The sequence below is a fragment of the Myxocyprinus asiaticus genome, chromosome 7 (genome assembly GCF_019703515.2).
Source record: "Myxocyprinus asiaticus isolate MX2 ecotype Aquarium Trade chromosome 7, UBuf_Myxa_2, whole genome shotgun sequence".
In the NCBI taxonomy this organism is placed as follows: Eukaryota; Metazoa; Chordata; class Actinopteri; order Cypriniformes; family Catostomidae; genus Myxocyprinus; species Myxocyprinus asiaticus.
In genome coordinates this window covers 23627778-23646027 of record NC_059350.1, presented here as the reverse complement: position 1 = coordinate 23646027, position 18250 = coordinate 23627778, and the positions used below count along the sequence as shown (strand labels likewise).

Below are 18250 nucleotides of genomic sequence, written 5' to 3'. Positions count from 1 at the left end.
CATTCAAATCATGAACTTAGAAGTCCAAAAAAAAAGCACATTTTGTAATCAAACAAGTTCTGATATTGCATATCAGGCACTGATAGTGACTTTGAGGCAGCGGGGGCGTGGTCAAGCATCTCTCTGGAGAGAGAGAAAGCGGTAAGGGCGCTTACACCTGAGCTAAATTATGTCTAACACCTGTCTCTAATTTCAGTGAGCACGGGGAGAGCGGCATAAATAGAGCGACACAGCACTTAGTCGGGGAGAGAGACTGGACATGACAGAGCCGAGCCAGAGCAAGAATTGTTAGTAGTGAAAGTTTATTTGTGAAAGCAGTGTGTGATAGTGTTTAGCTTAGTGCTTAAAAGGAAAACTGTAAAGTGGTGTGGCGAAGAGGAAAAATAAAGCCTCACCTTAAGAAGGAAAACTGCTTCTCGCCTCATCTTTTACACTGGTGCCAAAACCTGGGATTGAAGTTTGGGTCGAAGATGGATGGAGGGCTTGGCGGACATCCTCCAAGCCCTCGCCAGCCTACATCAGAGCCACCAACAGACACTGCTTGAGCTCCGACAAGATCAAGACCGCCGGTTTGTCGAGCTCCTGCATGCTCAAGCCGAGGACCGGCAGGCGATCTGGAGCCTCCTCAGCCAGGAGGCGTCCTCAGCCACGACCCCGGACACTCCCACGCCGTTACCCCCGCCAGCATTACAGAAAATGGGGGTGGCGGACGACCCTGAGGCCTTCCTGGATTTGTTTGAGTGGAACGCCGAGATCTGGGGCTGGCCGCTCGGCCAATGGGCAGCCCGACTGATCCCACTATTGTCCGGGGAAGCCCAGCTCACGGCTCAACAACTGCCAGCGTCGAGCCTCCTGGCCTACGGAGATTTGAAAAGAGCCATCTTGCAACGGGTTGGTCGCACTCCGGAGGAAAGTCGTCAACTCTTCCGGAGCTTGAAGTTGGAGAGCTCCGACCGCCTGTTTGCCTTTGCCCAGCGGCTCCGTGACGCCTGCCGAAGATGGCTGCTAGCAGGGGGTTCGCGACGTCCAGGGAATTATCGACCAGGTGGTACTGGAACAGTTCACAGATCGATTGCCAAAAGGGATGGCGGAGTGGGTCCAGTGCCACCGCCCGGCGTCATTGGAGGAAGCTATCCAACTTGCGGAGGACCACATGGCAGCGATCCCGAGGGCAGAAGAGCCCTCCTACATTTTCTCTCCTCCCTCTGTTTTTTCCCCCTCCCCTCTCTCCTCTCGTTCTGCTCTCTCTCCAGGTCCCGTTCCTGCCCCACGCAGACGAGGAGGACCTCAGCCCCTGAGACCAGTTCCCCGGGTGTGGGAGGCGACACCACCTTCCCCTACTCCAATGCCCCGCCGCTCTCCCCCTCAGGGGGGGCTCCCGCCGACGAAAGTGCAGGCGTAGCGCCTGGGCCGGCCTGCTGGAGGTGCGGAGACCCGAGCCACTTCCGAGATCAGTGTCCTCTGATGGAGCTGGGGATTGTGGTGCGGGTCTCTGACCTCCCACAGGCTGCCCCCGACCGGGCCGGAGCGTACCGGATACCGGTAAGTGTCAAGGGGGGTACTCACCAAGCGTTGGTGGATACCGGTTGTAATCAAACCAAAATCCACCAACGCCTGGTTCAACCCGAGCCATTGGTCACAACTAAAACGGTGAAGGTGAAATGTGTACACGGGGATATTCACAAGTATCCGGTGGTGACCCTGACAATTAAATTTCGGGGGAAAAAACATAGAGTGGAGGCCGTGGTTAGTTCCCGCCTCACCCATCCGCTGATTTTGGGGACTGATTGGCCTGATTTTAGAGTTTTATTAAAGGGAATTTGCGCGGATGGGTCCTGTATGAAAATAGGGAGATGTGTGATGTGCGATGCTCTGGCAGGGGAGGCGGAGCCGGAGCCGTCCTCGACAGCTCCATGTCATGATGACGAGAGAGGGGGAGAGGCTGCAGCCCCTCCCCTTCTCAGGGAATTCCCTGACGGGGATTTCCCTTTGGAGCAGTCGCGAGACGAAACACTCAAACACGCCTTTGACCAAGTGAGAGTCATCGATGACATCGCCCTTTCATACCCCTATTTTGCAATTATAAATGAGTGGTTGTATCGAGTGACACAGGACACTCAGACCAAAGAGGATACAACCCAACTTTTGATTCCAAGGAGCCGTCGGGAAATGGTATTCCAGGCGGCTCATTATAATCCCATGGCGGGTCACCTAGGAGAAAGGAAAACATTGAACCGTCTAATAGCCCGTTTCTGTTGGCCGGGCATTGGCGGCGATGTCCGCAGGTGGTGTTCGGCATGCCGCGAATGCCAGCTGGTTAACCCACCGGCCACCCCAAAAGCGCCATTGCACCCTCTCCCTCTGATCGAGGTCCCCTTTGAGAGAATTTGAATGGACCTCGTCGGGCCATTAGAACGGTCAGCATGCGGACATCGCTTTGTATTGGTCCTAGTGGAATATGCAACGCGATATCCGGAAGCAGTGCCACTTCGCAACATCTCAGCATGCAGTGCTGCGGAGGCACTCTTCAAAATAATCTCCCGGGTGGGGATTCCGAAAGAAATCCTCACCGATCAGGGCACAACATTTATGTCACGAACACTACGCGAACTGTACGAGTTGTTAAATATTAAATCGATTTGCACCAGTGTATACCATCCTCAAACGGATGGCCTGGTGGAACGATTTAATAAAACCCTCAAAAACATGATTCGTAAGTTCGTGCACGATGATTCTAGAAATTGGGATAAATGGCTCGACCCCCTGTTATTTGCAGTACGAGAGGTCCTGCAAGCCTCCACTGGCTTCTCCCCATTCGAGCTGCTGTATGGGCGATGCCCACGCGGCATGCTTGATGTATTGCGAGAAGCCTGGGAGGAAGGACCTTCAAACAGTAAAAATTAAATTCAGTACGTTCTTGATCTTCGGGCAAAACTCCACACTTTGGGGCAACTAACACAGGAGAATTTGCTCCAAGCTCAAGAACGACAGCGCCGACTCTATGACAGGAGAACTCAGCTAAGGAAATTTGCACCGGGAGATAAAGTACTTGTATTGCTTCCCACATCGAGCTCCAAATTACTCGCCAAGTGGCAAGGGCCCTTTGAGGTCACACGACGAGTGGGAGATCTCGATTATGAGGTTAAACGAACCGATAGAGGGTACGCTCGTCAAATATATCACCTCAATCTCCTGAAATTGTGGAGGGAGGCGGTTCCCGTTACATTGGCTATGGTAGTTCCCGAGAAGGCGGAGCTCGGACCGGAGGTGAGTTCAAAACATAAACAGTTCACCCCAGTCATTTGCGGAGACCATCTCTCACCGATCCAACTCGCAGAGGTTGCTAGGTTGCAACAGGAGTTTGCAGATGTGTTCTCCGCTCTACCGGGATGCACAAACCTCATCCATCACCACATCGAGACCGAGCCGGGGGTGGTGGTACGTAGCCGCCCCTATTGATTACCCAAACACAAAAAGAAAATTGTTCGGGAAGAATTGGATGCGATGCTTGATATGGGGGTAATAGAAGAATCCCACAGTGATTGGTCCAGCCCAGTTGTTCTAGTGCCTAAGAGCGACGGATCTGTGCGATTCTGTGTGGATTATAGGAAAGTCAACACGGTGTCTAAATTTGATGCATATCCAATGCCTCGCATTGATGAGTTGCTCGATCGGTTGGGCACTGCTCGTTTTTATTCGACATTGGATTTGAGGAAGGGTTATTGGCAGATCCCCTTGACACCAATTTCCCGTGAGAAAACCGCCTTCTCCACACCGTTTGGATTACACCAATTTGTGACACTTCCGTTTGGTTTGTTTGGGGCCCCAGCTACATTTCAGCATCTCATGGACCGAATCCTCAGACCGCATTCAGCTTACACCGCTGCCTATTTAGACGACATCATCATTTATAGCAATGATTGGCAGCGGCATATGCAACATCTGAGGGCGGTTCTGAGATCGCTGCGCCGAGCGGGACTCACAGCGAACCCGAAGAAGTGCACGATTGGACGGGTGGAGGTACGGTATCTGGGGTTCCACTTGGGCCACGGGCAGTGCGTCCCCAAATTGACAAGACAGCGGCGATTGCGACCTGCCCGAGACCCAAGACCAAAAAGGGGGTGAGACAGTTCCTGGGGCTGGCTGGCTATTATAGAAGGTTCGTACCCAATTATTCGGACATCACCAGCCCACTGATCTCACTAAAAAGGGAGCTCCAGACCCGGTCCAGTGGACGAAGCAGTGTCAACAGGCGTTCACGCAAGTTAAAGCTGCACTTTGCGGGGGGCCGCTTTTACATTCACCTGACTTCTCTCTCCCTTTTATTTTACAGACAGATGCTTCAGACAGGGGGCTGGGGGCCGTACTCTCGCAGGTGGTGGAGGGGGAGGAGCGCCCAGTGCTGTACATTAGCCGTAAGCTCTCGTTAAGGGAAACTAAGTACAGCACCGTGGAAAAGGAGTGTCTTGCCATCAAGTGGGCGGTCCTCACTTTCCGATACTACCTGCTGGGACTGGCCTTCACACTCTGCTCGGATAATGCTCCACTCCAGTGGCTCCACCGCATGAAAGATAGTAACGCCTGGATCACCCGTTGGTATCTGGCTCTTCAGCCATTTAAGTTCAAGGTGGTCCACAGATCGGGAGCGCAGATGGCTGTCGCCGACTACCTTTCCAGGAATGGGGGGGGGAGTGGTAGGCAGGCTGGATGCCGCCCCGGCCTGAGTCGGGCGGTGGGGATATGTGGCAGCGGGGGTGTGGTCAAGCATCTCTCCGGAGAGAGAGAAAGCGGTAAGGGCGCTAAATTATGTCAAACACCTGTCTCTAATTTCAGTGAGCACGGGGAGAGCGGCATAAACAGAGCGACACAGCACTTAGTCGGGGAGAGAGACTGGACATGATAGAGCCGAGCCAGAGCAAGGATTGTTAGTAGTGAAAGTTTATTTGTGAAAGCAGTGTGTGATAGTGTTTAGCTTAGTGCTTAAAAGGAAAACTGTAAAGTGGTGTGGCGAAGAGGAAAAATAAAGCCTCACCTTAAGAAGGAAAACTGCTTCTCGCCTCATCTTTTACAGACTTTCAAAACTATTCAGACCCTTTACACATTTTCTCATTGTACTGAATAACAAAAGCACTGAAAAGAGAATATTTCTAAGCACCTAAACTTGAAATGATGTTAATGTGCCATTCATTGTTTTATGTTACACAATATTCTCAAATACTCAATCTCAGTAAAAATCACAGTAAACTCACTTTACTCTGATATCATTATTGACCTGTCACTTAGACAGCTAAAAGCATTTGAAAGAAATGCAAATCTGGGGTTGTGTAATTTCTTAACCTTTGGGGATTACATAAAAAAAAAAAAAAAGAAAAAAAAAGAAAAGAAAAAGAAAAACATTTGGAGATGTAATTAGCTACAGGACAGACAAGAACACAACAACTGTGGTACCTTTTACGTATCATATCTTACGCTACTCCTGATCTAACAAAAAAAAAAGGGGGCATGTATATATACTCATGATATACTATAAGTGTGCACTGTTTAATTAGTTTGTTCACAAATACACTATATGTCGCTTAATCACCTTTTGGCAAGGTTATTAAATGTTGTTTTTTCAGTCCAATCTCATAATCCCTGTAGTGTAGTGCTTATGGCCCAGCAGGGTAGGTGTGCTGTTCACAATCTAGTTATTTACATACTACTTGCTTTTGTTTGTACAGCTTGACATCTCACAATCCTGTTAACTGAGTGAATATTGGAACCAGCATGCTCTCTCGGTGTGAGCCAATGTTAACACACAGTGCTGTATATTTAATAAGCCACGGTCATTTACAGAAATACTATTATACTCCTTTCTCAGTTGCTAAAAGAAATAATTTTTCTTTATTCACTTATTTTTTTTTTTGGTCTAGACACTTAATTTTTCCTTGGCAAAAAATAAATAAATAAATAAAAATGGTTAACATTTAAGACTTTGTGATGAATATATTTCTTTTTATTTTATAATGAGAAATATGATGGTTGATTTTTTATTTTATATATATGTATATATATATATATATATATATATATATATAAAATAAAAAATCAACCATCATATTTCTCATTATAAAATAAAAAGAAATATGTTCATCACAAAGTATATATACTATCATACTACTATACTACTAACTACTTTTCCCTTGCCCTAATAACAAATTAATATTTCATAATGTTTATCATCATGGTGTTACAACAGTTATGTTCTCACCAGATTTTCTTGAACTTCAAACAAATCATTTTTGAAATATGACCTTTTTGTAAGCTGCTGTTTTGTAAAATCTTTTCCCACCTTTATCCTCTTTACTTTTCCCCTGTTGTTGACAGTAGGAGCCAAAACAGTCAAAGGCGATGATTTCACCAATAATGAGGGTGGCGAACATAAAGGTATTTTTTATGTCTTTTCCCATTTTTCCTTGAGACAAAGAGAGAAACCAGCCTGATACTTGTGCATGAAAGCGAAACCTATCAATTTGTCCTTTAATTAATGTAATTTTTTATTTTTTATTTTTTTTGCCCATCAAAGTGCACCATCATTAAGCACATCTTGGACCCCCTTTTTTGACACCTCTTTCCTCTTTGGAGTTTCCTAGCACATTGTTGAAGGAATTTGTGAAAAGCTAATGTTGGCTTAAGAACATTCCTAAAATAACACTGGTTCTCACATAGACATTACCTTCTCCCAGTGCTGCAAAGTGAAAGACGGTTGACTAAAAATATGCATGCTATTTTTCTCCCACTAGAAGTAATTATTAAACAGTCATATTTCCCTTATTTTCCCCCTCTGTTTTTTCCTTCATTGCCCGGTGAAGCATGAGCACTAACCTGTATTGTTTTGACAGTGAAAATCTGTTCATTTGTAACTCCTGTCAGATGCAGTGTAGTAGCAACTCTTCTCACTGTAATATTAATGGCTTGCTCCTTTGCATGCCATTATACTTGGACAAATAGCATTTGTAAGACATGATGCATTTTAAGGCGCTGAGAAAGGGTAGAGCTGGATGAATGAAAGCAATGGAGTATTTCGTAGTTCTCTAGGCAGCACAGAGGCAGGTCAGTGATACCCATACATGTATGGTAATGTAATTGATTTATATTGGGTAAATGACATGAAGGTTTTTTTCATGTTGTGTATGACATGTTTGATGAATTGCTGTTGTGGATTCCACTATTGTTTGTGAAGTTGCTGTTGGGGAGTCAGCTGTCATGATCTGTGAGTGATATATGTGGACATTGATTGGTGCTGTCCAGGCATGCTTTACAGTTTGATTGCCCTCTGTACATTTGCTGGGAGAGCTACTACAGGTAGCATTTTTAACCACTCGTTCTCACTCCCATGGTGTCATATAATGCCACTTGTGCAAGAGCACTGCACATCACTATATAAACTCCAAAAGCGCCCCTCAGCATTGTTTAGCCCAGGGCAGTCGCAACTTCAAACTTCGGATATTACTGCATTTTTTAACTGCAATATATATTTACGTATCATACAAAGAAAAAATATTAGTTAAGTTACATTATAGGCTACTACCATATCTATATTTGAGATCTAACCTTAAACCTAACCTCTCAATGATATAAAACATGTAACAGGCAGATTAAAGTACAGTTACAATAATTATAGCACTATAAAAGTATTCCAAATGACTCATGCTGTACTCCGAGTCTTCTGAAGCCACAAAGTAGCTACAGTATATGTGAGGAACAAAGTAAAACTTAAGTTTTTACAATAATTACAGAAAATCTTCCCCTCCATGAAGGCATATCACATTCACATCTAAACTTTAGCATGTTACAATCGGTCATAAGACATGTGAGCCAATAGCATTTCACATAACTGATGTCAAACCTGTGTCGTAACGCTTCTTGAAGCGGCAATTTGTTTTTATGTTTAAATAAGTGCGGGAATTTTTATGGTGGCTAGGGACCATAATCATTGAATAAATTTTTTTTTTTTTATAAAGATTAAATATGGGCCTGTTCCCCACAAAAAGCAATCATATGGCTTTGTAAGACTTGGAACATACAGTACCTGGAAAGAAATACGTCAATTCAGCAAAGCGAAATGTGCACAGAATACACATTACCCACTGCAAACAAATAAATGTTGCTGAGTTCAAATTGAAAATCATACCCCATAATATCATGAAAGGTTTCTCATTGAAAGCCATCAGTTTACCGACTACAGCTAATTTGTGACACTCTTTTAGCACAGTCAATGGCCGGCGCATGCGCCGATGATGCACATAGATGAAGACTGAGTCCGCGAGTCAAGAAAATCTGAGCGCCGTGCAGCTGTGCTTATGACGAAATTTGCATCACGCATACTGTGCACGGAGTGATCAGCAACGCGGACATGCAAAGTATACTTTGGCCTTTACTTTGACTATTTTGAGATATAATAAAAAGCACATTCAATAGGTCCTACCACTGTTTAAAAACTTTTTTTTTTTTTTTTTGAGGTAACATCTAAATTAACTAGTTTTATTCTAGTCAGCAGCATGATTTAATGAATTACACAACCTGACTACATTGGATTGCATCAATAAAAGTTATTTTTATGGATTTGATAAGGTAGAAATAGACTCTTACCGTACATGTCCACTGGAGCATTTTGAGCAGAGCTGAGTGGGCGTTGTCTGTACATTCCTATGGGAGTCAAGCACCACGCTCATGCAGAGGATTGTGGGATTGACAGCAGAGCAGATCAAGCATGGAGAATGGCCGAGGGCTTTAAAAAAGTTGAGAAACGCCGGGCGACAGCCAATCACTATGAGCTGAAGCGGTGACATCTGTCATAAGCGCTTTAAAATACCTTTAATGCTTGAGTTTCTCCTGGATTCAGTGATTTAATTAGACTTCAAGTGGTGATTGCACGCATTAATTGTGACAGTACTGTGGTTGGGTAAGCAAAAGTGTAATAATTCAACACTGTTTTTATACAGCACTGTTGGCATCTTTCCACTTGAAATTGTGCATTTGTATGATGATTTAATTGGTTGTGTTCTGAAAACAATGTTAGACAATACGCACTCGCTGTACATATTACAAACATGCTTCAAAGCAGCAGCTCTCGAGCATTGTGAGCAAGGCTGAGCGGATTTCTTCTGCTCCAGTGAACACGTACCGTTAAGGTAAAAAAATGCATTTTAACACTGTACCTGTAGTTTGAGTCAAACTCTCATATATAATTGTGCTTTACAATCTAAAAATGTAGCATTAGTTTAGATTCAGGGAAAAATTTGCATGTTTTTCATCAGGTGCCAAGATGTTAAACATAAAATAAAATATATAAGTTATAAAATAAAGAACCTTGGCCACAAATCCCTTTTGACTGAATACAGAAGTCGTTTAGATGTTATCATAATATTTAACAAGAGGTGAAAATGCCTTTTTAATCTTTAGGTTTAAATAGGGCTAGTTTAAAAGCAAACAGCCTTAAGTCTCTTAAGTACACCCACCAAGCGCTCCTTGTGCTGAAGAGACGGAGATGGTGTTTTCAGGAGTGCAGGATCGATGCGCTCTGTCTGTGTGAACATCTGCAGTGGCGATGAATTACTCTCCCTGGCTCCCTTGAGGCCGTACCTATGCCATAAGACTCCCCTGCAAAATCACCCTACAGCAATGCAGCAGCCTCTGCAATTTCCTGCCACATTTAAAACTAACTCAGAAAGACCTTTGAAATGTATAGATATGAAAAGGAGAGCTGTTCTCTTCCTCTGTAGTCCCTTTGAAAGGATGGCGCTCTTAAGACTTGAGCCTGTACAGAGAGAGAAAGAGCTTTCATTTGGAAACGAACGAATGAAAGAATATCACTTGTCAACCATGCCTTAATTGTTTAACATGGGTTCTGAATGGGGACCTACGGCATTTCTGTAACAGCTTTATTAAAGGTTGATGTTGAATGCTTACATTTGAGACCCAGTAGCAGTACATGAATACTAAATAAAGCTCGTATCCAGAAGCCACAGTTGACTTCAGCTTGATGATGGGCTGAAGTCTGACGAATAATCATCATGCAATTGCCCTTAATGATGTAGTATAGCCATGTTTTGGCCACGCTGCATTACTATGAATTACAATCTGTGTTACAGCTGAACAGATCAGCTGAGCAGCTCAGCAATGTACAGTGGAAACATGTCCAGTGCACTGCATGGTCATTAATGCCTTCCTCCCCTACTAACACTTAATAAGAACTGTTGAGTCTAATGAAGAATTCAGCTCTTTTACTCTCTCTCCCTCTCTCTCTCTCTTTCTCGCTCTGTATAAAGATGAGTAATGTGTGCTGTGCTGTGCAGCACATGAAGGAATATATTATCCTCCTCGGCCTGTCCTGGCAATGATGAATGTCCAGGGTGTGTGCACTGCAGAGTCACCCCCACTCACTCTCTCTCGCTTTCCTTTCTTTCCTTTCTCTCTCCCTTCCCTTTATCTCTGTATCTTTGACGCTCTTGCTCTCTATCTATCTTTTCCTTTCACTTTCTTTCTGTCTCTCATGTTCTCATCCTCTTTACCTGTCTCTCCTTTTCACAGTGCAATGCCACAGACAAAACGAAAAATGGACCATCTAAGCTGCTGATGCTCTGGGGACTTACAGGATGGGGATAGAGTGGACTCTGGCCCCTTTAGCATTGCCCAAGAGCCAAAATGTTTGCCAAAATGTTTCCAGTTAAATCCAAACTGAGATTTGGCACACTCAGAATACAACATGTGAATGTTCTGCCTTTTTTAAACGACTACGCACACACCGCAGTTGAATGTGGCCCAATTTTTTTTTTTTTTTTTTTTTTTTCACACACGTGACATAGATCTGTTGTGAACATCCAAAATCGCTTTGAACCTGACATTTTCAAATCCGATCTGGAACAATTTCATATGTGGAAATAAATTGAATACATATCTGATTTTTTCCAATGTGCATTCAGTGTGAACAGCCAGGTCAGGTTTATTGTGATTTTTACATCAATCTAATTCAACATTTGTCATTTGTGCACTTGATTTCCAGCATATATAGATGTGATATTGTTTAAAACTTTTAATTGTGAGTCATATATTTTCTAGGTAATGAATTCATTTCCTTCTTAAAGAAAGAAAATACAATTATAGGCTCAGCTGTTAGGTTCAGCGATTCGTTTGGAAAACACGTAAAACATGCGCATGAAAAGATACGGAGATACATTTATGTAACAGTGTTCTTTGCTCGTGTCATTCACACAGAAAACACAGTTTTTATATTTCTCAAACTGTATCAAAATGTGAATGCAAGCAAGTCAATGGAACTCTGAAATAATTATAGATAACAACTCTTCTTACCTTACATATACAGTATAATATGCTATTTTTCCTGCTGTTCTTCGATTTTATGGTGTGTTTCGCTCTTAAGTAATATTACACTCTGATAATCAAATTGCACCATATGAAGGCAAATTACTTTATTTGAAAATACTTAATACATATACTTAATACATCAAGAGGGTCTCCATCACTTGATGGTAGTATATTATTTGATATATAGGCATTAAATATCCTATCTTAAAAAAACAAACAAACAAAAAAAAAAAAAAACAGCTAATTACAATTGTAAATGTAATTTAATGCATTATTCATATTATAATGATGAACATGCCTGAGTTTGTTATAATCATGCTCAGGGAGTGTTATAGCCTACGCATGCAGGTCAGTCGGCTGTTCAGACCAGTATCTGATACGGGCTACATTTAAAATGTCATGTGAACAACCTTACAAAAAAAGAAAAAAATCTGATTTGTGCAGAAAATCAGATTTGGGTCACATTCAGCTGCAATGTGAACGTAGCCTATGTCTGTGGGTTTTGCTGTGAAGAGCCCAGAAATGTGCATCTGCATCGAAGTTTAACACGTTCATGGCACTATTCTATTCTCTTAATGTGTTTCTGGAAAGTTCCACTCCCTTCCAAAGCAAAATGCAGTAACTACACCAGCAGTGAAACTGAGAAACACGGCTGACTGAGAGCTGAGAAATGTTTAAGTATGAATTTTGTAGTTACTTCTATTTTCACATTCCGTTATCTTGAATCTGAGCATAGTTGAGCCAAACCTGTTTGTCACAGGGCAAATCATAAGTCACTTTCACACATGAAACACATTAAATAGTAAAATGCAGTAAAATTGCTTGATTTCCTTTTCTGGTAAATGTACCACATCTGCTATTCAAACATGCAAAAGCTTACCGCCTTGTATCTTTTTTTTTGCTACCATTCACACATCAGCACCAAAATGCCCATTACATTCTGTGATCATCTGGCTTTTGGTCCTGTCTATACCTCATTCCCAAAGGAGGCTACTTATTTTGTCATTAGTAACAAAATTACTTTTTCCTGTAGCCTAAGCACTATCTGTCCAGTTTGATTACATTTTATTATTTTTTTTTATTTTATTATTTAATTCACAGGCATTAAACGGCCCAGAGTAATTGCATCATCTCCATAAGAAATTTGTGATTGGCTCAAAGCAGACTTCTTATGTCAGCCTGCCCTGACATTGTACATGCACATACAGTTATTCTTACAGTTTTGTTCACTCATAGCATCAAAACCAGTAATGTTACTACTTTTACTACTCATTACAGGAAATTGCCAGAGCTGGTTTACCAGTATTTCCCAATGGGTCCTGTTCACACATGACCTCTAAACGTAAAAATGGCATTCATTTATCGGAAAAGGCTGTATATGTGAAAACGACTATAGTCTAAAAGACACAATTTTAGTCATCACTCAGTTCTGACAAAATGTGTATTTACTTGGTTTTTGCCTTTGCAAAGCTTTTAAATATTAACCCCTTTAATCCCACCAGTATCAGTACCTAACTAGTGCCTACTGGGTAATCATGTTGTATGAAGATTTTATTGTCAGTATGGTAGTTACGGTAGTTAATTTTGGGTCAGCAAAGCTCATCCTAGACCAGTTTAAAGGAGTGAAACATCAACTCAAAGCTTGTGTAACATCTCCACTAAGCCAGAAGCCCTTGTGCAGCTATTAGTTTGGCTGGCTGAGAGGCGGAGTGTTGGACAGGAGGTTGTGGCCTTGCTGACGGTCCAGTGCAATAAAGGCTGTGCGACGCTGAAAGTTGTACACCAGCAAAGAGCTGCAAAATAGATGCATTCACATTAGTGTGCTGCCTGGCACCCACTCAGAACCCAACCCGAGATTAATCACCTGTCACGTCGGGTTGTTTTCTACCTCTCCCTCTCTTTCTTTTTCTCTCTCACTCTCTCTCTCTCTCTCTCTCTCCCTTTGTTTCCCTCTCTCCCCTTCACACTGTTTTCTTTTGCGGGGGAGAACGATACACAGACTTGCCTTTAATTCTGCTCGCCTGCCCACAGGCACTGGAGGATTGTGCCAACTCTGCAGCAGACCATTCTGTGTGTGTGAGGATGTGTGTGTGTGTGTGTTTATGAGCCACCTCACTGCAGTTAATGAAGGCACATGCAACAGAAACTAATAATCAAAGTACAGTGATGTGGCTTTGGCTGAAAACCATTTATTCAGGGTCTCATGCCGTCCCCCTGCTGAACTCCACTCCAGACTGAGAAGCCAGCAAGGGCATTTCTAATGCAGACATACCACTCCCACTGAGAGGAAGCTGTTTACAGTGAATATGCTCACAGAGGTGAACGCAAAGACAGTCAGACAGACACACTCATACATGCTGAATGTCATAATCCCTGCTATTAGCTCTCATTCGATCAGATGTTTTGAGCAAGCTGTAGAATCCGCTTGATGAAACATTAGTATATATTCCCCCCTTTCACCATCACCGCAAACCATAAAGTACAAACACTTACCCGGTTGACAGGACATTGCTGATCCTCAGCATGGGATGCTGAAGTGCTGGTGTCCCCACGGGGCTTCTCAGCTATTTTAATCGGCAAGGTTTGTTCCTTGTTGACCATCATTTTTTGCATTTTTTCAGCACCAAACCAGCAATAAACAGCATGAACCATGGAGACACATGCTGTTCTAAGATGGACATTTCAGCAGGGTAATTAAGGATTATTGAAGGATTATTCACCCTAGAAAAAAAATCCTCTCTGTTAAAGATGTCTGTAACCGGTTATGTTTTAATCTTTGAGTTTATATTATTTGAGTTTATATCTTTTTCTTTTTTTATCTGTTTGTTTATTTGTATGTTTGTTTGTTTGTTTGTTTGCAGGTTCCATTAAGATACATTCATTGTTCAACCTTAGTAGTAAGAGCAGTCATCTAGAGACGCTGAATACAATTGTGATTTAACACAGGAGACCTATATGCATCTACATTAGCTGTCCTGTTCAGGACCATTTGATGTCTTATGTGTACAATCTATAGTCTGTTAAGCCTGTCTGTAATTTGTGAAATGCTCTCAAAGATTCTTCCCCATCCTATGGCTCCATGTCTCCTGCTTTATAATCAGCCTCCTACACATTTACTAATCAGGGGCTTTGATCAGAACACAGGAGCCCTACAAATAACCAACTCATCTTCAGCAATTATGGACTTTCTCTTGCATTAGCCACATCTTAAGGTGGATCTCTGAGAGGTGGGATCAGTTTTCAAGAAAATGCAGCATGGTAATAGTGTAAATGAGCAATTTAAATTCAGATAGTGGCCTGGTTTTCTTATTTGAGTGGGGCATAATATCTTCTACTGATGTTTATTTATAGAGAACATCCACCAGAACTTTTGAAAGGTTATTATGAGTTTTCAGACAGAAATTTCATTCATACTTGTGCAATCATCCAATGGATATCAAAGGCCATATGCTGTGATCGAGGACCATCTGTTTGCTGTATGTTCAGTTAATTGTTGCTTTTTCTTTCTACAGACATCCATGATGAAAACGGGCTGAGGCCTGTTATGGTATACATCCACGGCGGGTCCTACATGGAAGGTACAGGCAACATGATTGACGGCAGCATTCTGGCCAGCTACGGAAACGTCATTGTGGTGACCCTGAACTACAGGCTGGGGGTGCTGGGTAAATCACTATCATTGAATGATATGCTGGATGGTTTTGATAACAGGGAGATCTTGCTGACCTCATGATTTATGTCTAGCCTCCTACTGATGCAATAAACATGTACACATTTACTAAAGGGACTCATGATCTTGCAATGGCTGAAGGAGGAAAGAGTCATATTGTTAAAGGTCACAGGTTTTAAAATGACGATGTTGCTCTGAATGAAACAAAGAAGAGCTGGAATTTTCATGTAATACATTTAGCAGTGTAAGACCTGGTTAAATTCAAACCCCCAAAAATGTTATAAAATACGAACATGACTCAGTATTAAATGTCTGTTGCCACGGATACACTCATATGGTATACCATTTGAAAGCTCTAAACTTTCCAGTTAAATCAGTTGCTCTAGTTTGAACCATATGACTTATATTATACTTACATATTAAAAACTTGCAAAACGTTACTAATATACTGTATATACACATATATATGTATATACTGTATGTATGCAGACATTGGTAAAGGGGCATTTGCCAAAGTGGTATTACCATTTGCACGTCTGTTCTGCCAAACCAACCGGTTGACATGAAAAAACTACATCATAAGCAATTGTTTTACAATTTCCTTTTCTTCATACTGTTGCCAAGTTTACCACTTAAAAGCAATTAAAATATAATGATTGTGTCCCAAAAACTGAGGTGGCAATTTTAGTAATTTCTTAAAATGGGGTACAGAGCGGGGAGGCAGTTAAAATTGTTGCTGGATACACCCCTGGATTTGTGCTCTCAAATAACCTTTTACAGTTTACCTTGACTTACATAAACCCTTCTATCATCTTTCATTTTGGTACAGTTATGCCTCAATATGATGTACGATTCATTTCAGTTTAAAATTCTCAGTCTATTACTTCTTTGGTTGGCTACCATGGGTAAATATTAAAATGACATCTTAGTTTTATTCAGTCTTCCACTTCTTCTGCTCTTACCATACGTTATCGGCAACTGCACGCTGTGAAGCTGGCTATATTTAGGAGTGTATGAGCCGGAGGAAAAGGTAAACTGGAAAAGTGTGCATTGCGGGTAAAAGACAGGAGTTGGAGGGAGGAAGGAGAGTGGCAGAGAGAGAGCAACAGCAAGAGAGGGCGCACAAGGATAGAGGCCTTTGGTAATGTGTTTCTGCTTCTCAGCCTGACAGCACACTGCACGAAGGAGATGGAGATAGTCTAAACTGTATGGTTGTCTTCAATTCACCTAGTCTTTACAGAGAACAGTTTGAAGCACGGTGGCAGTGAAAAGTGCTGCCCTAGATGGAGAGTAAAGTGTGTTTGGGACACATTCCCAAGTATATGAAATTGTGGAGGATTGTGTTCCCTTTGTGCCCCCTCCCCAGAAAGTGAAAGCTGTTTCTCCACCATAAAAGTCCATTTTTAACACCTCAGAGGTATCTTAGTGACAGCATATGTGTATGTGTGTGTGAACACTGCACAGGCTGCTGTCGAGTTGGCCCAGGCCCAGTCATCCACCAGTTAGACAGATTTTCTTCTCAGTTGTTTTTAAACCTGGTGTTGTAATGGCTTTATCAAGCTTTTGATAAACATGGTCACTGATTAGCGGAGTGAGAGGAGCATTCTGGTGTGAAAATACCATTCACAGAAAATGATGCATTTTTCTTTGGAATTGGCTAGTTAAAGAGCAAAGAATAGTGGCTGACCTACAAAGATTCAGTTGAGATAGATACAGTGATAATGTGGCATATATAACATGGTTGTTAGTGTGATAACCATGTGAGAATGATTACGATTACATGGGTGTTCAATAATAATAATGTTCAATGTGTGTATTGTATAGGCTACATGGGCCTGTGTGTGTATGGAATTAGTGTAAGAGAAATGTGTTTTTCTGTTTGAATGTATGTCTCTAACTGTGTGTGTGTGTGTGTGTGTGTGTGTGTGTGTGTGTGTGTGTGTGTGTGTGTGTGTCTGTGTGTGTTCCATGCTTTCATAGTAATTGCATTATCTACAGTGGGAAACATGTGGCCTGCCGATGATACATTGGAAGCTGTTAGAATGAACTGAGATGTGTTACTGGCACATGACTCTCTCTCGCTCTCTCTCTCTCTCTCTCTCTCTCTCTCTCTCTCTCTCTCTCTCTCTCTCTCTCTCTCTTGTGCTGATGTGAGCAGACTACTGATGCACTTTATAATACAGAAGCATGTGTCTGTTTCTTAACCCTTTATGACAGTGCATTATGGGAAACAGGGTTCAATTTGAATTATGCAAGGCTCCATACTGCAATATACCGTATATATACTGTATATATATGGTTTCCATGGTCTTATTACAACAACTTAAACTATGCTATGTATGAACAATAGTTAATAGGGCAAGTACAAATTAGAATCAGGAGCTTTGAAACCTGGACTTTCATTAATTATGGACCAAGCTATTAATTTTCCTCCTGTGTAAAGTCTGTTCTGTTCTATAGATCTAAAACAATTATCTCCTGTGATTGAATAAAAAAAAATAATAAAACAACCCCTGCCTTTGATTGACTTTAGAAATTCCAAAAGGACTGTGCTTCAATAATTAAAAGCCTGATGAAAGAAAAAGAGTCAGTCTCAGTCTAACTACTCTCTGAATATTTTTATTTAGCCCAATATAAATTTGGTTTAAGTTGCAACATTTACATGTGCATGTTCTCAAAATCTCATAATCAAATGTGCTTTCAAATGTGCATTTCTGTTGGATAAAATATGCTATTGTATTGTTAATTACATGAATTGGTGCAATACAATAATAAAATCACTTTTGTTATTGGTTTCTTACTGTAAATTTTACATTTTAAAGGCCCCTCCAACCAGGTCTCATTACAAGTTGTAATAATAGTACAAAAACATCCGGGTTTTACTCCGATAGAGAAAAATCAATGAACAATGGTAAAACGATATAAAGTTTAACCTCTAAACCAAACTCTAAACCTAACCACGATTTCAATAGGAAAAAGTCCTTTTCGTGCAAGCCAAATTGTACAGTAACTTACGATTCGCCTTGTACGAAATATTACTAGTTGTCATGAGACTATGTTGGCACCTCACCCCCACCGGCGCTACCGAATTAGGTGCTTGTGCCACCATCTGTAGAACTTGCTCTCATATGTTCGTCTGGAGCCCTGTTATGTGGTATTTATGCAATCAGATTTATGTGCTTTGTATTGCTGATCTCTGGCTGCATTAAAGAG

The 18250-nt window shown here is 41.9% G+C and overlaps 1 protein-coding gene across 4 annotated transcripts in view; it reads left to right on the top strand.

Moving 5' to 3' along the window:
- The window catches only part of LOC127444307 (neuroligin-4, X-linked-like), a 145049-nt gene that overhangs the window by 29017 nt on the left and 97782 nt on the right, over nucleotides 1–18250 (top strand). For 2 of the 4 annotated variants that reach the window (XM_051703584.1, XM_051703582.1), the window contains exons 3-4: nucleotides 6367–6426; nucleotides 14880–15032. In XM_051703584.1, the coding sequence (XP_051559544.1) occupies nucleotides 6367–6426; nucleotides 14880–15032 (213 nt within the window). Of the gene's footprint in view, nucleotides 1–4761; nucleotides 4791–6366; nucleotides 6427–14879; nucleotides 15033–18250 lie in introns of those variants that run through there. The other 2 variants (XM_051703585.1, XM_051703583.1) reach the window with 2 other exon arrangements.